Source organism: Mobula hypostoma, chromosome 21, assembly GCF_963921235.1.
Source record: "Mobula hypostoma chromosome 21, sMobHyp1.1, whole genome shotgun sequence".
Taxonomy (NCBI): Eukaryota; Metazoa; Chordata; class Chondrichthyes; order Myliobatiformes; family Myliobatidae; genus Mobula; species Mobula hypostoma.
This window is the reverse complement of record NC_086117.1, coordinates 6,699,269-6,725,073: the sequence shown is the minus strand read 5'-3', so window position 1 is coordinate 6,725,073 and position 25,805 is coordinate 6,699,269. Positions and strand designations below refer to the sequence as shown.

Sequence of the window (25,805 nt, the reverse complement as noted above, 5' to 3'; positions counted from 1 at the left end):
GCCACTTTATTAGGTACACCTGTACTAATATCTAATCAGCCAACTCAATGCATGAAAGCCTGCAGGCATGGTTTGAGTATCTCAGCAAATTCTGATCTCGGATTTTCATGCACAACAGTCTCTCAAGTTTACGGGGAATGGTGTGAGAAACAAAAGACACCCAGTGAGTGGCAGTTCTGTGGGTGAAAAAGCCTTGTGAACAAGAGAGGTCAGAGGAGAATGGCCAGACTGGTTCAAGCTAACAGGAAGGTGACAGTAACTCAAATAACCACACATTACAGCAGTGGTGTGCAGAAGAGCATCTCTGAACGCACAACATGTTGAACATTGAAGTGGATGGGCTACAGCAGCAAAAGACCATGAACATACGCTCAGTGGCCACTTTATAATATACAGGAGGTACCTAATATTGTGTGTAGATCTGTTTGGGCTGAGTCATCAATTATCTCCATTTAATGAAGGCTTGGATTTCTTTCATGAACTTTATTTCTTATTCTGGTCACCCCAAGATGCATCACAGCCAGTGGTCACTGTTGTAATGTTGGAGACCCAGCATCCAAATTAACAGCACACATAAAATGCTGGAGGAACCCAGCAATCCTTGGGGTCTATCAAATTCAAGTTTATTGTCATCTGACTGTACATATATACAACCAAACAGAACTATGTTCCTCCGGACCACAATGTACCCACAATACATGTATCACACCCAGCACCTAAAATATTACCACAAATAAATTAACAAAGTATAATTTAAAATGCACATGAAGTGTGCAGAACAGGTGTTCACTAAACAGTCCAGTAAACAGTAAACAGCTCACTGCCCTTGGTAGTGGTTGGGTGTTCATTAGTTTCACAGCCTGAGGGAAGAAGGTGTTATTCAGTCTGGCAGTCCGTAAAACCTTGAGACCATAAGACTAAGGGGCAGAATTAGGCCATTCAGCCCATCGAGTCTGGTCTATCATTCCATTATGGCTGATCCCGGATTCCACTCAACCGCAAACACCTATCTCCTCACCATATCCTTTGATATCCTGACCAACTAGTAAACCATCAACTTCTGCGTTAAATATACCCACAGACTTGGCCTCCACTGCAGTCTGTGGCAGAAAATTCCACTGATTCCCTCTCTCTGGCGAAAAAAATTCCTCCTTACCTCTGTTCTAAAAGGTCGCCCCTCAATTCTGAGGCTGTGCCCTCTAGTTCTGGATACCCCCACCATTGGAAACATCCTCTCCACATCCACCCTATCTAGTCCTTTCAACATTCAGTAGGTTTCAATGAGATGCCCCCATATTATTCTAAATTCCAGCGAGTACAGGCCTAAAGCTGCCGAATGCTCCTGATATGTTAACCCTTTCATTCCTGGAATCATCCTTGTGAATCTCCTCTAGACTCTCTCCAATGACGACCCATCCTTTCTGAGATATGGGGCCCAAAACTGTTGACAGTAATCCAAGTGCGGCCTGACTAGTGACTCCTTGCATTATCTCCTTGCTTTTATATTCTATTCCCCTTGAAATAAATGCCAACATTGCATTTGCCTTTGTTTACCACAGACTCAACCTGTGGTCATAGTCCTGATACTCCTGTACTTTCCCCCTGACAGTGGTGGGACAAAGAGATTGTTGGATGCAGCAATGCTTCAGGCCTTTGGTAAACAGAGACATTGGCTTCGGGATCTTCTCTGAGGATTGTCACCATGTCATGGCGGAAAGCTTGTGAGTTCCTGAGACAACAAGAGCGATACTGCCTGAAGTCTAGCCATCTTGTGCTTAGTCCTGCTAGGGTCATCCACGGCAGTAAGGTGCAGGGGGAGCTTCAGACAAACAGCGGTACAACCAAAGTATCAACGGTAGAGCTGGCGGAAGATGATGACACATCACAGCGGCAGTGAAGGCAGAGAAAGGCTGCAATGGTGCAGGGTCCCCAGCCTTAGCACCAGACCCTGACCCCGGTCTGCCAAGCACCACGTGGTGGCTGCCCGTTGATGTGCCTCCCCACATTAAACACAGTCACACACAGGCACCCCTCCGTAAGGGGATCCACCCAAACGACAACCCCATACGTGAACATCATACCAGGACTTGAGTGATCGCACGACTACGGAGCCAATGGAGAGTCTATAACCAGTAACTAATGTCCTTATCTCATGGATAAATTAACAAAACAACACACATTAAAGTCGCTGGTGAACGCAGCAGGCCAGGCAGCATCTTTAGGAAGAGGTACAGTCGAAGTTTCGGGCCGAGATCCGACTGTACTTCCTACAGATGCTGCCTGGCCTGCTGCGTTCACCAGCAACTTTGATGTGTGTTGCTTGAATTTCCAGCATCTGCAGAATTCCTCGTGTCAACCTGAAGCAGTGATCATAATAAGTGAAAAATGGATGGAAATTCTCCACACATCACAATGGAGGTGATTTTGGTTACAGGATATATAACGTGAGGCTTTTAGTTATTACCTGTTCAGTGTAGAGAATGAAGTACAGTATAAGGTTCCACCCAAAAGCAGTTCTCACAGGTTATTTAAGGTCAATAAAACCATTAATCTCACTGTTTTACTCCCTCTACACGTCAATTACCGATTCACCACGTGACACAATGCCCTTTTTCTTGGCTTTTGAGAGTGAATGTCAAAGTTCAAAGTAAATTTATTATCAAAGTGCATATTTACTACCCTGGGATTCATTGTCTTCAGGCATTCACAGTTAGTACAAAGAAACACAACAGAGTCAATGAAAGTCCTCACCCAACAGGACGGACAAACAAACAATGTGCAAAAGACAACAAACTGTACAAGCACAAAAATGATAATAATAAATAAATAAGCAATAAATCTCAAGAATGTGAGATGACAAGTCCTTGAAAGTGACTCCACAGGCCGTAGAAACAGTTCAGTGCTGGGGTGAGTGAAGTTATCGCCACAGGTTCAAGAGCCTGTTGGTCGAGGGGCAATAACTGTTCCTGAATCTGGTGAAGCCCCTGTACCTCACTCCTGAGAGAGCACATCCTGGCTGGTGGGGGTCTTTGACGATGGATGCTACTTTCCTGCAATACCACTCCTTGTAGATATGCTCAGAGATGGCGATGGACTACACCCACTACTTTTTGTAGGCTTTTCCATTCTGAGGCATTGGTGTTAGTTGGTATTGGTTTATTATTGTATTTATTTTTTATTTATTAAGATACGGGGCAGAACAGGCCCTTCCGGCCCTTCAATTCACGCTGCCCAGCATTCCTCCGGTTCAATTCTAGCCTAACCATGGGACAATTTACAACGAGTCTGTGGAATTCATTGCTGAGGTATTCCAGAAGGCATTTAGAAATCAGGCTGCGCTTGAAATCAGTTTTGGGGCCCTTATCTAAGGAAGGGAGTGCTGGCATTGGAGGGGGTCCAGAGGAGGTTCACGAAAATGATCCCAGGAATGGAAGGGTTAACATATGAGAAGCATTTGATGGCTCTGGGCCTGTACTCACTGGAGTTTAGAAGAATGAGAGAGGATCCCGTTGAAACAAAGCAGAGACCTGATAGAGGTGTACAAGATTATAAGAGGCATAGATAGCGTGGAGTGCCAGACATTTTCCTAGGGTGGAAATGTCCAGTACAAGGAGGCATAATTTTAAGGTGATTGGAGGAAAGTAAAGGGGATGTCAGGGGTAAGTTTTTTTACAGAGAGAGTGGTGGGTGCTTGGAACGCCCTGCCAGGGGTGGTGGTAGAGGCTGATACGTTGGGGATATTTAAGAGCATTTAGATAGGCACGTGGATGATAAAAAAATGGAGGGTCACGTAGGAGGGAAGAGTTAGATTAAATTTAAAGTAGGTTGAAGTGGCCTGTACTGTACTGAAATGTTCAATGCTCTGTGTTCTATGTTCTTTCATATGCACTGATATACAGTGAAAGGCTTTAGTTCGCATGACATTCAGGCAGGTCAGTCCATACAAAGTACGCTGTGACAGTGAAAAGAAAAGCAGAATGCAGAATAAAGAGAAAGTGGAGTGCAGGCAGACAAATAAAGTTCAAGACAATAGCTCATAAACACAAGTCTCTGCAGATGCTGGAAATCCACAGCAACACACACAAAATGCTGCCAGTTTGTTCTCCTTCCCCTCCCCCCACCTTCTTATTCCGGCTTCTTCTCCCTTCCTCCCCAGTCCTGATGAAAGGTCTTGGCCCAGAATGTCGACTGTTTATTCATTTCCATAGATGTTGCCTGACCTGTAGAGCTCCCCCAGCATTTTGTGTGCGTGTGTGTGCTGCTCGTGACACGCTGCCTCGGGAAGGAAACGTCCATCATCAAAGATCCCCACCATCCAAGACTTGCCATCTTCTCACAGCTCCCATCGGCCGGAAGTCCCACAACACCAGGTTCAGAAACATCTGCTTCCCTTCAACCATTCCGTTCTTGAACCAACAGCACAACCCTAATCGATACAGTATGATCATTTTGAATACTTTGCACTAAAGTTGACTTTTTGTTTGTCTTATTTGTGTTCCTTCTTGTAAAATCTGTGTATAACATTTGGTTAATTTATGTTCTTTTATCTTATGAATGTTGCTTATTTGATGCTCTGTGCCTGTGACGCTGCCACAATTAAGTTTTTTATTGCACTTCTGCATGCACCTACTTCATTTGTGAGAGGAGGTCATGCACAACATACAATCCCTGGAAACTTACCATCATAAATGCTTCCGAAAGATTTAAGAGTTTGCTGCTAGAGCAGGTGTACGAACTCCAGCATCCTGGAGGAAGCTAACATTAACTCCGTAGCCACAATCATGACTCAACACCAATTGTGATGGGTCGGCCACATCATCCCTATGCCTGACTCCCACCTCCCTAAACAACCGTTGTTTGGGCAACTCAAGGATGCAAAGCGCACTCCTGGAGGACAGAAAAAGCGGTTCGAGGACAACATTGACCCACCTGAGGAAGTGCCACATCAACCTGAATGGATGGGAGAAATTAGCACAGGATAGGGAAAGCTGGAGAAGAGCTGTCTATGAGGGGACTGGACAGCTCAAAGAATACCTCCACCATGTCGCTGAGACAAAGCGGCTTCAACGTTAGGAGAGACTACAAAGGCCCAACCGGCTACATCCACCAACATCTCAATGAGCTACACTTGCCGACACTGCAATCAGACTTGTGGATCACAGATCGGCCTCTTCAATCATCTCAAGACCCACAAGTGACCAGACCAACCACCAGGTGAAGAATCATACTCGACCATGTGTGATCGCTGATGATGATGATGAAGACAACATCCACTTCAAAGTAAATTTATTATCAAAATAGGTATATGTCACCATAAACAACCTTGAGATTCATTTTCTTGTGGGTGTTCACAACAGACAAGCAATACAATAGAATCAATGAAAAACTACAAAGACCAATAAATAGCCAATTTGCAAAAGAAGACAAGCTGTGCAAATACAAAAAAAAATAAATACTGAGATCATAAGTTGTAGAATCCTGTGAAGTGAGTCCATAGATTGTGTTCAGTGAACACTCACCCACTTTGCAGTGAGTAAGGTAATCCACGTTGGTTCAGGAGCCTGATGGTTGAAGGGTAATAACTGCTCCTGACCCTGCTGGTGTCGGACCTAAGGTTTTTGTACCTCCTACTCAATGGCAACAGCGAGAAAAGGGCATGGCCTGGCGCCCTTGATGATGTACTTGTGTACAGGACAATAAACTCTGACTTTAAAACTAAGGGAGCAGTTCATCTTTCGGTGTATGAGGGGTCCATTCAAGATTCTGATAGCGGTAGGACGGAATCTGTCCTTGAACCTGGTGGTACGCACCTTCAGGCTTTTGTAGCTTCTGCCTGATGGACGGTCGGAGAAGAGAGATATGAAAGAGGTTGAGAATATTCTATATGAAGGGAATAAATGGAGCATAGGGTTAGTGCAGGAAAGTGGTCCTGAGGTCAAAAATCATCGATGATCTCCTTGAATGACAGTACGATGACAAAGGGCTACTGCACCCTGGTAATCAGTTGATTCCACACGTATGGAAACACAAGATACTCTGCAGATGCTGGAGTCAAAGCAACACGCACAACATGCTGGAGGAACTCAGCAGGTCGGGCAGCATCCATGGAAACGAACAGTCAACATTTCCACGGATACTGCCCGACCTGCTGAGTTCCACACGTACGGAGGTGTTACAGCACTGACAGCCTCTGGGTAGCTTTTTCTGTTTGGTGAAGTGGGTGCAGAGTAGAGAGATGGAATGGAGAAGAGCTTCACCTCACTGCTTTGGCCCAGGCTAGTGAAATGTTATTCACAGTGTCGGAATCGGGTTTAATGTCATTGGCGTATGCCATGAAATTTGTCGTTTTGCAGCTGTACAGTGCAATACACAATAATAAAGTTATAAACTGCAATAAGGAGCACTCCCACAGCCCCTGATGACCCTGTGATTTCAGTCTCTGAGGCTGACGTGTGATCAGCTTTCAGGAGAGTGGACTCATGAAAAGCATCCGGCCGACACAGGATACCTGGCCAAATACTAAAGATGTGTGCCTGGCCTGTTCACTGAGATCTTCAACCTCTCTCTTTGCCAGTCTGGGTACCCACCCACTTCAAGCAGAATTCAATTATACCAGCGCCCAGGAAGAAGGTGATGACCTGCCTCAAATTCTGTCATCCAGTGGCACTTACATCCACAGTCATGAAGTGCTTTGAGAGGTTGCTGATGAAACATATCAATCCCCGCCTGAGAATAGACTTGGGTCAACTCCAATTTGTCTACCAGAACCACCGGTTCACAGCAGATGCCATTTCATTGGCTCTTCACTCAACCCTGAGACATCTGGACAGCAAAGATCAGGATGCTCTTTATCGACTGTAACTTGGCATTCAAGATATCGGCTCCGCACAACTAATCAATAAGCTCCAAGACCTTGGCCTCATTACCTCCTTGTGTAATTGGATTCTTCTTTCCTCACTTGCAGATCCCAGTTGGTTCCGATTGGCAACATCTCCTCCACGACCTCCATCAGCACAAGGCTGTGTGCTCAGCCCCCTGCTCTTCTTGCTTTACACTTATGATGGTGTGGCTAAGCTCAGCTCTAATGCCATATTCAAGTTTACTGATGACACCACAGTCATTGGCCAAATCAAAGTTGGTGATGAATCAGCATATAGGAGGGAGATTGAAAATCTGGCTGAGTGATGCCACCACAACAAACTCTCACTCAATGTCAGCAAGACCAGGGTGCTGATTATTGACTTCATGAGGAGGATATTGGAGGTCCATGAACCAGTCCTCACTGGGGAATCAGAGGCGGAGAGGGTCATCAGCTTTAAATTCCACAGTGTTATCATTTCAGAGGACCTGTCTTGGGCCCAGCATGCAAAGAAAGCATGTAGTGCCTTCACTTCTTTAGAAGTTTGTGAAAATTCGACGACATCAAAAACGTTGACAAATTACTATACTGTGGATGTGTGGTGGAGAGTATATTGACTAGTTGCACTACCGCCTAGTATGGAAACACCAATGCCCTTGAACAGAAAGGTCTACAAAATGTGGTGGATACGGCCCAGTCCATCACAGGTAAAGCTCGTCTATATGGAGCTTTGATGCAGCAAAGCAGCATCTGTCGTCAAGGACCCCCACATTCCAGCCCATGCTGTTGCCATCAGGAAGAAGGTACAGGAGCCTCAGAACTCACACCACCAGGTTCAGGAACAGTTATTACCCCTCAACCATCAGGCTCTTGAACCAGAGGGGATAACTGCGCTCAACTTCACCCGCCTCATCATTGAACTGTTCCCAAAACCTTTTAAGGACTCTTCATCTCATACTCTCAATATTTTTTGCTTATTTATTATTATTATTTCTTTTTTTTGTCTTTTGTATTCGCACAGTTTGTTGCCTTTGTACTTCAGTTGTTTGTCCCTCCTTTTGGGAGCGGTCTTTCATTGATCCTATTGTGATTCTTGTGTTTATTGTATACGTCCGAGGGAAAACAAATCTTAGGGTTATATATGGTGATGCATGTGTACTTTGATTATAAATTTACTTGAACTTTGATATATAAAAAAGAAAATTAATAATTTATGCAAAAGAGAGGAAAAAATACTGAGTTAATATTCATGAGTTCATTGTCCATTCAGAAATCTGATGGCAGAGGGGAAGAAGCTGTTGCTGAAATGTTGAGTGTGTGTCTTCAGGCTCCTGAGTCTCCTCCTTGGTGGTAGCAATGAGAAGAGGCCCATGTCCTTGGTGATGGGCATCCTTAATGATGGATGCCACCTTCTTGAGGAATGGTGTTTTGAAGGTGTCCTTGATACTGGGAGACTAGTGCAAAAAGTGCATGATGGAGCTGGCAATCCTCTGCAGCTTTTTCTGATTTTATTTCTTTGCCCCTTCATAACAGACAGTTAAAATGCTCTCCATGGTGTATCTGTAGCAATGAGAAGATGGCATGTCCTGAGTGACAGGAGTCGTTAATGACAAGTGCCCCCTTTTCGGAGCAGCTATTTACCTTTTGTCCTCCAATATTAGAGAAACCTTCCTAGAGTTCAGTGCCACAGAGTAATACACTCAGTGGCCACTTTATTAGGTACACCTGTACACCTGCTTGTTCATGCAAATGTCCATTCAGCCAATCGTGTGGCAGCAACTCAATGCACAAAAGCATGCAGTCATGGTCAAGAGGTTCAGTTGTTGTTCAGACCAAACATCAGAATGGGGAAGGCGTGATCTAAGTGACTTTGATGGTGGAATGATAGTTGGTGCCAGACGGGGTGGTTTGAGTATCCCAGAAACTGCTGATCTCCTGTGGCTTTCACACACAACAGTCCCTAGAGTTTACAGAAAATGGAGCAAAAAGCAAAAAAAGATCCAGCGAGTGTCAATTCTGTGGGCGAAAATGTCTTATTAATGAGAGATGTCAGAGGAGAATGGCCAGACTGTTTCAAGTTGACAGGAAGGTGACAGTAACTCAAGTAACCACACGCCACAACAGTGGTGTGCAGAAGAGCATCTGTAAACACACAACAGTTTCTACGTTCTCCCCATGATCATGTGGGTTTCCTCCAGGTGCTCCGGTTTCCTCTCACAATCCAAGGCCGTATCGGTTAGTAGGTTAATTGCTGATTGTAAATTGTCCTATGATTCGGCTAGGGTTAAATCAGTGGGTTGCTGGGTGGTGTGTCTCCGTGGGCTGGAATGGCTGGTTCTGTGTTGTAGCTCCAAATAAATAACTAAATAAACAGGCAAGCAAACAAACAAACAGACAAATAAATAGAGAGATAAATGAACGAATAAATAAATAAATACACACAAACTTACCTACATAGATAGATAGATAAATTACCCATACAATGCATTTTCATTCTCACATTCATCGTCAATGCTTTCAGTACCATTCCTTAAAACCAATAACACTGTTGTCACTCGAGGCTCCATGAGGTAGTACACAACTACAATAATTGAGGAGGTTTCCTCATCCAACCTGGCCCCTCCTTGTCTAGTAGAGAACCCTGTGTTCAGCTAGAGAAAGCACTCTATATCCCATTCCAACATGTCAGTCTGTGGCCTCCTCGTCTGCCACGGTGAGGCCACTCTCAGGTTGAAAGAGCAACTCTTCATATCCATCTCGGTAGCTTCCAACCTGATAGCATGAACATCGATTTCTTCAACTTCCGGTAATTCTCCCCCCTCCCGCTTCCCTCTTCAATTCTGCACTCCGGCCTCTTACCTCTTCTCCACACCTACCTATCACCTCCCTGGTGCCTCTCTTCTTTCCCTTTCTCCCATAGCCCACTCTCCTCTCCTATTAGATTCCTTCTTCTTCAGCCTTTTGACTTTTCCACCTATCACCTCCCAGCTTTTTACTTCATCCCTTTCCCCAAACCCGCATGGCTTTACCTATCACCTTCCAGCTTGTTCTCCTTCCCTCCACCTCTGCCCCCCCAACTTCTCATTCTGGCATCTTCCCCCTTCCTTTTCAGTTTTGATGAAGGGTCTCGGCCTGAATTGTTGACGGCTTACTCCTCTCTGTAGATGCTGCCTGACCTGCTGAGCTCCTCCAGCATGTTGTGTGCATTAAACTATATAAAACTGTTTGATGTTGTGCTTCTGCACAATCTATTAACCACGAGCTGAAGACAAGTGCAATGCATTTAATTTAAACCCGCGCTCCCAATAACATCCACAGCAATCCGTTAAGTGCTCAAAAAGAAGGCTGTTCTTCCGCTCGACGCGTGGACTTGTGCAATGAACAATCCTCACTAATGAAACTTAATTAGGAAATAAAACTGCGGCGACACAGAGCAAACAAGAGTGGGATGTTTTCAAGGATGTTTGAGAAACCACTGGATACCTCAGGAGTACCAGAATAATAGACATGTGGGTTTAATTTCCTCAAGAAGTTGTAACGAGCAGTTAATGTGTTTGCATGAGTTCCTGTCTGTGCCATTTAATGTGGCCATTATTAACCTGGTGTAAACTGTGTGAGATTCCAGCCCATTCATGGAAGGCGAGGAGGGGAAATGGAACGTAAACAGGGAACTGCAGGCGGGAGGAAACAGGTCAACAACCAGGCGGGAAGGTCAGAGAAAGCGCCAGTGCAAAGTGAGAAATAGGACAAGGGTTCTGTGGTCACCACTGACGACTTGCGTGTGAAACAGAGGCAGGATCAAAGCTGAAAGTAAATCTGTTATCAGCGTACATGTATGTCACCACACACTATCCTGAGATTCAAAATCTTGCCAACATTCACAGTAGAACAAAGAAACACAATAGAGTCATTGAAAAGCTACACACAACAAAGGCGGGAAAACAGCCAATGTGCAAAAGATGACAAACTGCACAAATACAAAAACAAATAAATATCGAGAACATGAGCTGCAAAGACCTTGAACGTGAGTCCATAGGTTGTGGGAACGGTTCAGTGAAGGGACGAGTGAAGTTCAGGAGCTGTGGCGTGGGTTTATTGTCATTGAAATACGTGGCGAAATTTATTGTTTTCAGAGTAACACACACAAAATGCTGGAGGAACTCAGCAGGTCAGGCAGCATCTATGGAAATTAACAAACAGTCAATCTTTCGGGCAGAGACCCTCCATCAGAACTGGAAAGGAAGGGGGGGAGAGGTCAGAATAAGAAGATGGGAAGAGAGGGTGGAGTACAAGATGGCCGGTGAGGGGAAGGAAACGAAGTGAGAAGCTGAGAGGTGATTGATGGAACAGGCAAAGGGCCGAAGGAGGAATCTGATAGGACAGGATACGGAGAAAGGGAAGGAGGAGGCAAACCGGAGAAACAGGGAAGTTCAACAAGAGGAAGCACTTTCGACAGGCAGGAGGGAGAACAGAGAAAACAACAGCGTGAAGTGAGAAATGGCAGAAGGATAACATAGTCACAGCTGCAACTTGCATTTGTATGGCACCTGTTACATCACAACTCAGGTCCTCACCCTGAGAACATAGAACGTCACAGCACAATACAGGCCATTCAGCCCATTGTATTTTGCCAAGTTTTTAAGTTCAAATTTTAAAGTAAATTTATTACCAAAGTATGTACAGTATATGTCACCATATTCTAACCACCTTGAGATTCATTTTCTTGCAGGCATTCACAATAGATACAAAGAAACACCAATAGAATCAATGACAAAGACAGACAAACATGCAAAAGAAGATAAACTGAAAATACAAAACAAACTAATAATAATAAATAACCTACTGTAAGATCAATTTAAGCCCTTGCTCCCCATGTTGTAAAACTGTATTTAACATGCATTGTAAAACATCCTTGAAAATGAGTCCACAGGTTGTGAAATCAGTTCAGGGTTGTGGTGAGTGAAGTTATCCACACCAGTTCAGGGACCTGATGGTTGAGGGGTATTAACCGAAGGCTCATCTATCTCCTGCCCAATGGTAATAGTGAGAAGAGAGCTTGGCCTGGATGGTGGGGCTCCTTCAACTTGCTTGCAGAAGGCAGAGGGTCATGGTGGAGGGAGTACATTCAGATTGGAGGATTGTGACTAGTGGTGTCCCACAAGGATCTGTTCTGGGACCTCTACTTTTCGTGATTTTTATTAACGACCTGGATGTGGGGGTAGAAGGGTGGGTTGGCAAGTTTGCAGATGACACAAAGGTTGGTGGTGCTGTGGATAGTGTAGAGGATTGTCGAACATTACAAAGGGACGTTGATAGGATGCAGAAGTGGGCTGAGAAGTGGCAGATGGAGTTCAACCCAGAGAAGTGTGAGGTGGTACACTTTGGAAGGACAAATTCCAAGGCAGAGTACAAAGTAAATGGCAGGATACTTGGTAGTGTGGAGGAGCAGAGGGATCTCGGGGTATATGTCCACAGATCCCTGAAAGTTGCCTTACAGGTGGATAGGGTAGTTAAGAAAGCTTTATGGGGTGTTAGCTTTCATAAGTCGAGGGATAGAGTTTAAGAGTCGCGATGTAATGATGCAGCTCGATAAAACTATAGTTAGGCCACACTTGGAGTACTGTGTCCAGTTCTGGTCGCCTCACTATAGGAAGGATGTGGAAGCATTGGAAAGGGTACAGAGGAGATTTACCAGGATGCTGCCTGGTTTAGACAGTATGCACTATGATCAGAGATTAAGGGAGCTAGGGCTTTACTCTCTGGAGAGAAGGAGGATGAGAGGAGATGTGATAGAGGTGTACAAGATATTAAGAGGAATAGATAGAGTGGACAACCAGCGCCTCTTCCCAAGGGCACCACTGCTTAATACAAGAGGACATGGCTTTAAGGTAAGGGGTGGGAAGTTCAAGGGGGATATTAGAGGTAGGTTTTTTACTCAGAGAGTGGTTGGTGCGTGGAATGCACTGCCTGAGTCAGTGGTGGAGGCAGATACACTAGTGAAGTTTAAGAGACTACTAGACAGGTATATGGAGGAATTTAAGGTGGGGGCGTTATATGGAAGCAGGGTTTGAGGGTCAGCACAACACTGTGGGCCGAAGGGCCTGTAATGTGCTGTACTATTCTATGTTCTAACTTCAAGTTCAAGTTTAATTGTCATTCAACCATACATGAGTACTCATAAGTACAGCCAAATGAAACGATGTTACTCCAGGGCCAGGGTACAAATTACAGTACCAACAGTCACACACAGCACAAAGCACATATAAGGTAATGAGATACATACAATTTCAGAAAAAGATAGTGTCCTGTCCTGCAGATTGATGGTGCTTGGATGTTCTCAGCAGGAACAAGCGCACAGCAGTCCACAGCCGAATGCAGTCCCACTTGTCTTCACCGAGCAAACGCTAGAGGGGCCAGCACCCAACCCCACTACACTGACTCTGGCATCTCCTCTCCCAGGCAACTTCACCGGGAGACCGTGCGGAATGAGGCCTAGGCTGCACTACAGCTGAGGCTATGCAGCTCCCCACCAATGAACCAGTGAACTGAACTCGCAGTATTCTACATTAACTATGTCCAGTAGGGTCTTCCAATCACAAGTAACATGGGCAAGACAATCACTTGCTGTTAGACTGCACACCGCCTTCACACACCCACTCCAACATCTTTGACACAAGAGTTCCTTCAGCAGGCCAGGCAGCATCTATGGAAAAGAGTAAATAGTCGATATTTTGGGCTGAGACCCTTCATCAGGACAGATGAGGACCAGATAACCAGTGTCTCTTTTCCATGGTGAATGGTTTTGAACCATGGTGTGGAAGGACTAGATAAAGTGGTCTAGATAAAGGTCTGTATAACTTATTGAAAGGCCTAGACAGAGTGGATGTGGAGAGGATGTATCCTATTGTGGGGGAGTCTAGGATCAAAGGGCGTAGACTCAGAATAGAGGGACATCCATTTAGAAGACAGATGAGAAGGAATTTCTTCCGCCAGAGGGTGCTAATCTGTGGAATTCATTGCCACAGATGGTTGGAGGCCAAGACATTGGGTATCTTTAAAGCAGGGTTTGATAGGTTCTTGATTAATAAGGGTATCAACGTTACCAGGAAAAGGCAGGAGAATGGGGTTGAGAGGGATAATAAATCAGTCATGATGGAATGGGATAGGAGTCCTGCGGTTGGATGCCTATCTGTAAGTGTGAGTGGGTGGTGACTTGTTTCCTTGTTGTTGTTGCTGCTCGTGTTGTTCTGCTGAACTTGCATGCCATGTTGGTGCCAGAGTATGTGGCAACACTTGTGGGCTGCCCCCAGCACATCCTTAAACTGTGTTGTTTGTTAATTGAGATGACACATTTCACCGTATCTGTGATAAATAGTTCTGGATCAGAATCCGAAAACAAAAGAAGGAGGGAGTTTGTAATTGCCGGTTAATCTGGTGGCAATTAGAGCGAAACACGAGCCAGCACAGCATGTGATTCAGAGAAATGTCTCCTGTCCTCTCCTTGACACTTGTATCCTGAAAATGACATTAAACGATCTTGAATTTTGTATTTTGTATTTAAAGTATTAGCCACATCAATATTTCACCCAAGCATGAACAATTCACGTTAACATCACTGCAAAGCCATTGTCAAGCAAAATATTTGAAATCTTATTAACAAATCATCTTTGGCAGCTTCCTTGCTGAATGTCAAAGCCTAATCTGGAAACCACAGAGTCAGGTTATCGCACGCAGCTTCTCTTTCTTAATTGTGGCACTTTAATGATTATTGTTTTGCTCTCCTAACTCTCCCACACTCCTGCTTTTTACAATATTTATGTATACGGGCCCTGTCCATTTCTCGTTACTTCCATCAGAGCTACGTGACTCTGTAGACCCTCACTCAAAGATTCAGGGGCAGCTTCTTCCCCTCCACATTCAGTTTTCTGAATGCTCCACGAACCCACCAACACTACCTTGTTGTTCCTTTCTTTTGCTTTATTTATTTATTCTGTAATTTGTAGTCTTTGTACTGCTACTGCTCTAAGGTTACAGTTCAATTCTTGCTGATGCCTGTAACGGGTTTGTACGTTCTCCACATGATCGTGTAGGTTTCCTCTGGGTGCTCTGGTTTCTGCCCACATTCCAAAGGTGTACTGGTTAGGGTTAGTAAGTTGTGGGCATGATACATCGGCACCGGAATCGTTATGACATTTGCGGGCTGCCCCCGGCACACTCTCGTACTGTGTTGGTTGTTGCCACAAGTGACACATTTCACTGGATGCTCCTATGTTTCGAAGGACGTGTGACAAATAACCCTCATCTCCTTCATCTCAAATTTCACATTCATATTCCAGACGGACAGATCAGGGTCAGTAAGTTGGCACCGGAACTGTGGCAACACTTGTGGTCTGTCCCAGCACCTTCAGTTTAAGATGATGCTACTGAAGGTGGGCGACAGAAATGTGACTAGATATTCTATTAACAACACTTTTTTATGGGGAGAATCGTGGTAAATGATCACCACAAACAATGAAGAGGCAAGTGAAAGCGAGTCAGATCTGAGGGTCAAGGTGTACAGAGGCAAGATGGAGCTGGAGTGAGGTCAAAGCATTTTTGGGTGGCTGGAGTGAGGTCGAGATGAAGTTGGGGAGAGCGGAGGCCAGGCCGACTTGGAGGTGTGGCGCACAGGCCAGCCCACAGTGTACCTCTGCAGAGGGGCCCAGGTCCTACTGCGGGGGACGACCTGGTGCTTCAACAATTTAAATGCCAGGCCGGATGGACTGCAAAGGCAAGGCGTCGGGACCGGAGGTGAGCATCAGGGCCGGTTCTGTTCTGCGACCTTCTATTCCGCTCTCCTCGACTCTGAGGTTGAGGCTGTGTCGTGATTAGCGTCTGCGAGCTTCCCAGCGATTTGTCTCTGCGCGATGGACTGAGGTTGAGATTCCGGCTGCCTCCGGATTCGGGATTATGGACTCAATTTCATTCAGAATGCTGACGCCTGCTTTATTGTTTGCATGATTTTTTTTCTCTCTCTGCTTCGAGTGTTCATCTTTGTTTTCAACTGAGTTCTTTCGGGTTTCTTTGTTTTGTGGCTGCCTGTAAGGAGATGAATCTCAAGGTTGTCTAACGTATACATACTTGATAATAAATGTACTTGGAAAGTGTTGGTAGTTGGCACAAAGGACACATTTTACCATATGTTTTGATGCACGTGTGACAAATAAAGCCAATCTCCTTTAATCTCAAATTTCACTTCACATAAGACCGTGAAAGAAGCCTGATTCTGATTCTGACACAGAGCCATGTGTTTTTTGAAGAAGTCACAGAGCCAGAAAGACAAGTGTGGACAAGAAGGTACTGGAGTGAAGGGGGGGGGGGGGTGAAGAACAGTGTACATTTCTGTTTTTATCCACCAGCCTGCTTAGTAGAATTCCTATCTTTTTTTCACAAGACATCAGACATAGGAGCCCATCAAGTCTATTCCATTATTCCATTATGGCTAATTTATTATCCCTCTCTACCCCATTCTTCGGTCTGTAACCTTTGACACCCTGACTAACCAAGAACCTACCAACCTCCACTTTAAATCTACCCAGTGCATTTGGATTTCACAGCTGTCTGTGGCAATGAGTACCTCAGATGCACCACCCTCTGGCTACATAAATTTTTCCTCATCTCTGTTCTAAAGGGACAACCCTTAATTTTAAGGCCGTGTCTTTTCCCCCACTATTGGAAACATCCTCTCCATATCCACTTTATCCGGACATTTCAATATATTATTCTTCTAAACTCCACTTGTAGAAGGTTTATCTTCAATTCCCCCACATTAAAGGCAACATTCCAATTTTTTTCAGTCACCCATTTAAAATCATAAAATTTTAGATATAATATTAGAGTCTGAAGCATTGAAATATCTGCCCATTGGGACCCTTCACCTCCCTGCAGGGACCCTCCTGCTTACGTCAATCAGTTTTTAATTCTCCCTAGATCAGGGGTTCCCAACCTGGGATCCACAGACCTCTCTGCTAATGGTATTGGTCCAGGGCATAAAAAAGGTTGAGAAACCCTGTTCTAGATTGAAAGAAAGATGAATATAAGAAAGATGACCTTTTATGTCACAGGTACATCAAAGCATACAGTGAAATGCGTCATTTCTGTCAACAACCACCATTAGGGACATCCACTCTATCTAGGCACTTCAATATTCGATAGGTTTCAACAAGATCGCCACTCATTCTTCTGAACTCCGGCGAGTACAGGCCCAGAGCTGTCAATCACTCCTCATACATTAACCCTTTCATTTCCAGAATCGTTCTCATAAACCACCTCAGAACCCTCTCCATGTCGTGTTAGTCTGCACTGTACTGTGCATTTATAGAATGGCATGGGTACATTGTAGGTGTGCAAAGCCCCATTCTCTTCAGCCGCCTTAGAAAGGAGAGGCATTGGCGAATGTTCCTGATTGTGTAGAATTGCGTAGGATTATGAGAGATTGTGCGAGATGTTCTCTCTCTCGCTCTGTCTGCCTCTCTCTCTCTCTCTCTGTCTGCCTCTGCCTCTGCCTCTGCTATACCCTATCTCCTCCTCAGTCACTGATCAAAATCATGGGACGATTGGGAAGATATCCAAGGAGAAATATTTCAACTTCAGCTAGAATTGCAGATCAGATAACTTGGTCATTTTCACACTCCCAAGCACAGTAACTTGCTTCACTGGTGGCTGTACGTCCCACAGACTTCAAAGATTTAAGCTATAAAAAATTAACTATCTCTATCACATGTAAGTCAAATACTTCAAAACGTACAGCGAAATACATAGCAACACACATCAAAGTTGCTGGTGAACGCAGCAGGCCAGGCAGCATCTCTAGGAAGAGGTACAGTCAACGTTTCGGGCCGAGACCCTTCGCCAGGACTAACTGAAGGAAGAGTTAGTAAGAGATTTGAAAGTGGGAGGGGGAGGGGAGATCCAAAATGATAGGAGAAGCCAGGAGGGGGAGGGATGGAGCCAAGAGCTGGACAGGTGATTGGCAAAGGGGATATGAGAGGATCATGGGACAGGAGGCCCAGGGAGAAAGAAAAGGGGGAGGGGGGAAAAACCCAGAGGATGGGCAAGGGGTATAGTCAGAGGGACAGAGGGAGAAAAAAGAGAGAGAGAGAAAGAATGTGTGTATAAAAATAAATAACAGATGGGGTATGAGGGGGAGGTGGAGCATTAGCGGAAGTTAGAGAAGTCAGTGTTCAAGTCATCAGATTGGAGGCTACCCAGACGGAATATAAGGTGTTGGTCCTCCAACCTGAGTGTGACTTCATCTTTACAGTAGAGGAGTCAATGACCAACACAGTACGAGGATGTGCTGGGGGCAGCCCGTAAGTGTCACCCCACTTCCACTGCCGACATAGCATGCCCACAACTCACTAACCCTAACCCATACGTTTTTGGAATACAGGCGGAAACCGGAGCACCTGCAGGAAACCCATGTAGTCAAGGGGAGAATGTACAAACTCCTTAGATAGATAGATATTTTATTGATTCCAAAGGAAATTATAGTGTCACAGTAGCATTACAAGTGCACAGATACAAATATTAGAAGAGAAGGAGAAAGAATAAAAATAAGTTACCACAAACAGTCTAAGGGGGTCATCACTTCTCCAGCTATAGGCTGACTCATTACAGAGTCTCATGGCCAAGGGCAAGAATGACCTCATACAGTGCTCTTTGGAGCAGCACAGTTGTCTCACAGACAGCAGTGGGAATTAATTCCATTTGTGAACACTGGTGATGGAAAGCGTTATGGTAACTGCTGCATCACCATCTAAGTTTCTGCAGATGTACAGGGGAGAGCATCTTGACTGGTTGCATCCCTGGTGGGTGCGCAGGTTGCAGTGCACCAGATGATTCTAGGAGACCGCAGAGGGTTGAAGATTCAGCTAGCTCCAATACGGGCACGAGGACATGTCCAAAAAGGTGATGCCTCAAAAAGGCAGCATCTGACACGAAGAATCCTCACCATCTAGGATAAGCCCTCTTCTCATTACTACTATCAAGGGGGAAGTATAGGAACCCGAAGACCCACACTCGATGTTTTAGAAACAGTTTCTTCCACCTTGCCGTTGAATTTCTGAATATTCCATGAACCAATGAAAAATATTTCATGAAACATCTTTTGCGTTATTTATTAATTTTTGTAATTTATAGTAATTTATTTTAATGGGTGGAAGGTTGGAGATATGTCTCTACCAAAGGAGGTGTAAGGCGCTCCCTCCCTCCCTCCGCTGGTCTGCAGGTCACCCTTGGGCAAGGTGTAGCACCTGCTTACCCCCACGATCAGGGTCACGTGAAGCCATGGGAGCAGGTGGTGGATGGCCGAATGAGCAACTGGTGCATAACACAAGTCCTGACTATGCGACCACTGACGCCAAGCAGACAAACTCTGAAGAGTATTGATAATGGCTGAGGTCACCCGTCTTGTCCAGAAGAAAGCAATGGCAAACCACTTGTGTAGAAAAACTTACCAAGAACAGTCATGGTCCTGAGACCATGATCACCCATGCCATACAACATAGGACATGATGATGATGATGTTAGTAATTTTAATATCTTGCAATGTACTGCTATTGCAGATTTCATGATGTCGATCAGTGATAATAAACCTGATTCTGACTCTCCCTGCAACAACTCACGTTTCCCCACGCATACTTTGGTTTCCTCCCACAATCCAACGTTGCGTGGATTGGTAGATTATATTGCTACTGTGAACAGTGCTAACGAGGGTAGAATCTTGGGGGGTGTTGATGAGGATAAAATGGGCTAGCGTCAGATTAGTGTTTAATGGCCAGCATGGAATCAGAGGGGCTGAAGGGTCCCCTCAGCCCTCAGGGTCCTGAACCAAAGGGGATAACCTCACTCACCACAACACTGAACCGTTCTCACAACCGATGACTCACTTTCAAGAACTCTTCATCTCATTTTCTCGATTTTTATTGTTAATTTATTTACTGTTATTAATTCTTTTTTCTCTTTTGTATTTGCACAATTTGTTGCCTTTTGCACAGTGGTTGTTTGTCTGTCCTACTAGGTGCGGACTTTCATTGTTCATTCTGTTCCTTGGATTTACCGTGTATGTCACCAAGACAATAGATCCCAGGTTATAAATGGTGACATACTCAGTCTGTACTTTGATCTGAACTTTGAATGATGCTGGATAGTTGTGGCAGGGCTTGAATACTGTCACCTCTGATAAAGTAAAATCAAGCGACATAGGCGACAAAAGGGCTTTGCTTCCAGATGGGCTCAATGCCTTCTGTGCTCGCTTTGATTGTCAAAACATGGACGGACCATCATGAACACTCACATCCCCCGATGATCCTGTGATTTTAGTCTCTGAGGCTGACGTGCGAACAGATAAACACACAAAAAGCATCCGACCCAGACGGGGCACCCGGCCAAACTCCTGACTCATACTGATCGACTGAGTGGAGTGCTCACTGAGATCTTTAACCTCTCACTTTGGCAGTATGTGGTAACAAGCTGCTTCAAGCAGACTTCACTCATACCGGTGCCTAAGAAGGATGCCTCAATGACTATCGTCCAGAAGCACTCACATCCACAGTGAAGAAGTGTTTTGAGGGTGAAGATGAAACATAGCGACTCCAGCCTGCAAAGCAACTTGAATCTGTTTCAATTTGCCTACTGGAATAACAGGTCCACAGCAGATGTCATCTCAGTGGCTCCTCACTCTACCCAGCACAAAGAGGATGCTGTCCAAGTTGCATGCCATCTTGGACAATGTCTCCCATCCACTACATAATGTACTGGTTGGGCACAGGAGTACATTCAGCCAGAGACTCATTCCACCCAGATGCAACACAGAGCGTCATAGGAAGTCATTCCTGCCTGTCCCATCAAACTTTACAACTCCTCCCTTGGAGGGTCAGACACCCTGAGCCAATAGGCTGGTCCTGGACTTATTTCCTGGCATAATTTACATATTACTATTTAACTATTTATGGTTTTATTACTATTTATGGTGCAACTGTAACGAAAACCAATTTCCCCTGGGATCAATAAAGTATGACTATGACTATGACATCTCGATAGTAAAGATGCATACATCAGGATGCTCTTTATCGACTACAGCTCAGCATTCAACACTATCATCCTCTCAGAACTAATCAATAAGCTTTAAGACCTTGGCCGCAAAAGCTCCTTGTGCACTAGGATCCTGGATTTCCTCACTCGCAGACCCAGTCAGTTCGGATTGGCCACAACATCTCCTCCACAATCTCCATCAGCACAGGTGCACTTCAAGGCAGTGTGCCTAACCCCCTGCTCTACTCACTTTCAACGTATGAATGTGTGGTTAAGCATAGCTTCAATATCATATTTAAGTTTGCTGATGACACCACTGTCTTGGGCCAAATCAAAGGTGGTGATGAATGGGCATATAGGAGGGAGACTGAAAATCTAGCAGTGGTGTCATAACAACAACCTCTTACTCAATGTCAGCAAGACCAATGAACTGATTATTAATTTCAGAAGGAGGAAGCTGAAGGTCCATGAATCAGTCCTCATCGGAGAGGGGCAGCAACCTCAAATTCCTCGGTGTTATTATTTCAGGAGACCTGTCCCAGGCTCAGCACCTAAGAGCAATTGCCAGGAAAGTATGGCAACACCCCCTGCTTCCTTAGGAGTTTGCAAAGATTTGGCATGACATCGAAAACTTTTACAAACTTCTATAGATGTGTGGTGGAGGGTATCTTGACTGGCTACATCTCTGCATGGTATGGAAACATCAGTAATGCCCTTGAAAGGAAAATCCAACAAAACGTAATGAATATGACCCAGTCCATCAAGGGTAAAGCCGTCCCCACCATTGAGCTCATCTACATGGAACTTATCACAGGAAAGCAGCATCCATCATCAGGGACCCCCACAACTTAGGTTAGGCTCTCTACTTGCTGCTGCCTTCAGGAAGAAGGTACAGAAGCCTCAGGACTCACACCACCAGGTTCAGGAACAGTTATTACCCCTCAACCAACAGGCTCTTGAACCAGAGGGGATAACTTCACTCAACTTCACCTGCCCCATCACTGAAATGTTCCCACAGCCAATGGGCTCACTTTCAAGGGCTCTTCATCTCACGTTCTCGGTATTTATTAATTATATATTTATTATTATTAATCTCTTTCTTTTTGTATTTGTACAGTTTGTTGTGTTTTGCCACCTGGTGTGGTCTTTCATTGATTTATTAGGTTATTATTCTATCATGGATTTATTGACTTTGCCCACTGGAAAATGAATCTCAGGGTTGTATACGGTGGCATATATGTACTTTGATAATAAATGTACTTTGAACTATGAACTTTGAACTTTTCCATGCTGTATCAGACGCTAACTCAAAACTCTCAGACAGCTCATGAAAAAGGAAATGGAGTCACAATAAGATTGCAAAAAGCCAACAATAGTATGCATAAGATGTAGGAGCAGAATTAGATCATTTGACCCATCTAGTTGCTCTGCTATTTGATGAAGCCTGATTTATTATCCCTCTTAAACCCCATTCTGCTCCCTTCTCCCCATTATCTTTGACACCTTTACTAATTAAGTACCTATCCTCCTCTGCTTTAAATATACGAGTTGAAAAATTATGTGGCCTCCACAGCTATTCTGTGGCAGTAAATTCTATAGATTCACTACCCTCTGACTAAAGAAATTCCTCCTCACCTCTTTTCGGAAGAACCATCCTTGTATTCTAAGGCTGTGCCCTCTGGTCCTAGGCTCCCCCACCACAGGAAACATCCTCTCCAGATCCACGCTATTGAGGTCTTCTAATATTCGATAGGTTTCAATGAGATCCCCCCGCATTCTTCTAAACTTCAATGAGTACAGGCCCAGAACCATCAAATGCTTCTCATACATTAACCCTGTCATTCCCAGGATATTTCTTGTAAGCCTCCTCTGGACTGTTTCCAAAACCAGCACAGCCTTTCTTAGGTACGGGGGCTCAGAACTACCCATAAAACTCAAAGTGCAGCCGGAACAATGCCTTATAAAGTTACAGCATTACATCCTTGCTTCTATACTCCAGTCCTCTTGAAAAGAATGCTAACATTGCATTTCCCGTCCTCAACACCGACTCAACCTGCAAGTTAAACTTCTGGAATTCTGCACTAGGACTCTGAAACCGCCTTGCACCTCCGATTTCTGAATTTGTTGCCCATTTAGAAAATAGTCTATGCTGTTATTCATTGTCTGAAAGTGCATGTTCCTACACTTATTCCATCTGCCACACTAGCAGCGAGTGCCATTGTAACATACCCCCTCCACTACAGTCAGCGCAGCAATTTGATGGGGTCATTTTGGGTGTAGGGACTCCACCATGGTCAGTCCAGGGCCTGGTTACAAAAGGAGGAGGGTTGGGCAACTCCATCCCGTAAAATCCGGAGCTGCAGAAAAAGCTCGAAGGTCCTCATCCGCGGGAGAGGAAGGATACACCAAGAAGACGGGCTACGCCTGGAGACAACGTGGAAGACTGGCCCAGGACAGAGTACTCTGGCGAGCTACTGTCAGTGGCTTATGCCCCAGTAGGGGTGATGGGATTAAGTCTTGGGTGCACTGCAGTGTGGGGCACCGGTAGAGAATGAGATCCCACTGACCTGAACGTCCTGCTGATAGCCCAAGCCTGGGTTGTAACGGAAGTTGTTCTGATCTTCCAGAGCAAGAGAATGATGACCTTGTTGTTCTGCCATTCTACCATGTCACCATAGACGTGGCCTTCGCGATCCTGTGGAGATGCCAGGCAGTAAAATCTTTGCCCAACTGGAAAGGAAAAGCAAGGATTAATTTTCAGTTTGTTTTCCTTTAATCCCTAAAATCCACACAATGCCCTGAGCATCCATCAGCCTCAGCATCAGGATTTTGTCTTTTTTTAAAATACCTACTTGAAACCTAGTAGATATCCATTTTGGAAATCGTATATCAGTTATTTTATGCTTTATTTCTGTGCCAACATAATCTCTGGTAATATGACTCCTGGTTTAAGCTAAGATTTTAGTCACCTTTACTATCCATGGATCACATTACCTGTGTTAACTGCAACCGTGAGGAGGTTCAGTCCAAACAATCTGCAGTTTTCTTTCAGAGGAGAAGGCTGCAGAGAAGTAAAAATTTAAACTACATTGCCTGTGAAATTCCACGTCTCCGCGTTGCTCATAGATCCACACGAGGTAAAATTATTTCCCAACTTCAGATTGAACTCCACCCCCTGCTTCTATAATGCTCAGGAGCCGAGCATTGACAAATAGTTTCTCTACAAATTGTTGGCACAAAGCTGGAGTTGAAACACTCGGTGATTACTGAAAAGGGATTGCAAAACCAGCCGCCCACATCCCTCTAAATGCGCCACTGGACACGCGCACACCCCTGCCTTTCATTTCCTCTTTTAACGTACAGAGTGCTGTTCTCCACTCTCACAATCTAAAAGGGCTTCCCTCACTGAGAAAGCTTTTTATAACTGTAAGCCTTTCTGCCTCTAGTGACCTATGACATGCAGAGCGTGCTTTACTGGGCAGTGAGTCATTAACAGGACTGAGACAGCCTTAAAACCAAGAATTCTTTGTTTCTGCTGCCTTACTCTTCCAGGACTAAATCTTTTCACGCGGATACAAGAAACTACTTCCAAGTTCCTCTTAGAATCATAGAACACTGCAGCACAGAAACAGGCTATTTATCCCGTCTAGACTGTCCCAAACTATTAATCTCCCTCATTCCATCAACCTGTACCTGGACCACAGCCCTCCATACCCTTCCCACCTATGTATCTATCCAAATTTCTCTTAGGTGTTGAAATTGCCCCCACAGCCACCAATTGCACTGGCCACTCATTCCACACCCTCACCACCCCCTGACTGAAGAAGATCCTTCTCATGTTCCCCTTAAGGAGTATTGCGAGGAAGGCGGATGAGTTGAGGGCGTGGATTGACACGTGGAATTATGATGTTGTAGCAATTAGTGAAACTTGGCTACAGGAGGGGCAGGACTGGCAGCTTAATATTCCAGGGTTCCGATGTTTCAGATGTGATCGAGGCAGAGGAATGAAAGGTGGGGGAGTAGCATTGCTTGTTAGGGAAAATATTACAGCAGTGCTCAGGCAGGACAGATTAGAGGGCTTGTCTACTGAGTCCTTATGGGTGGAGCTGAGAAACAGGAAAGGTATGGCCACATTAGTGGGATTGTATTACAGACCACCCAATAGTCAACGAGACTTGGAAGAGCAAATCTGCAGAGAGATAGCAGGCAACTGCAGGAAACATAAAGCTGTGGTGGTAGGGGATTTTAATTTTCCATACATTGATTGGGACTCCCATACTGTTAGGGGTCTAGATGGTTTAGAGTTTGTAAAATGTGTTCAGGAAAGTTTTCTAAATCAGTATATAGAGGGACCAAATAGAGGGGATGCAATATTGGATCTCCTGTTAGGAAACGAATTAAGGCAAGTGACAGAAGTCTGTGTAGGGGAGCACTTTGGTTCCAGTGATCATAACACCATTAGTTTCAATTTGATCATGGACAAGGATAGATCTGGTCCTAGGGTTGAGGTTCTGAACTGAAAGAAGGCCAAATTTGAAGAAATGAGAAAGGATATAAAAAGCGTGGATTGGGACAGGTTGTTCTCTGGCAAAGATGTGATTGGTAGGTGGGAAGCCTTCAAAGGGGAAATTTTGAGAGTGCAGAGTTTGTATGTTCCTGTCAGGATTAAAGGCAAATTGAATAGGAATAAGGAACCTTGGTTCTCAAGGGATATTGCAACTCTGATAAAGAAGAAGAGGGAGTTGTATGAAATGTATAGGAAACAGGGGGTAAATCAGGTGCTTGAGGAGTATTAGAAGTGCAAGAAAATACTTAAGAAAGAAATCAGGAGGGCAAAAAGAAGACATGAGGTTGCCTTGGCAGTCAAAGTGAA

The 25,805-nt window shown here is 44.7% G+C and overlaps 1 protein-coding gene across 9 annotated transcripts in view; it reads right to left on the bottom strand.

Moving 5' to 3' along the window:
* Positions 1-25,805, bottom strand: part of LOC134359764 (serine/threonine-protein kinase Nek6-like) — a 176,494-nt gene that overhangs the window by 104,298 nt on the left and 46,391 nt on the right. For 7 of the 9 annotated variants that reach the window (XM_063073375.1, XM_063073367.1, XM_063073371.1 and 4 more), the window contains exon 2: positions 23,500-23,662. In XM_063073375.1, coding sequence (XP_062929445.1) covers positions 23,500-23,592 — 93 coding nt within the window. In that variant the 5' untranslated portion in view covers positions 23,593-23,662. Of the gene's footprint in view, positions 1-23,499; positions 23,663-23,926; positions 24,185-24,293; positions 24,312-25,805 lie in introns of those variants that run through there. The other 2 variants (XM_063073374.1, XM_063073369.1) reach the window with 2 other exon arrangements.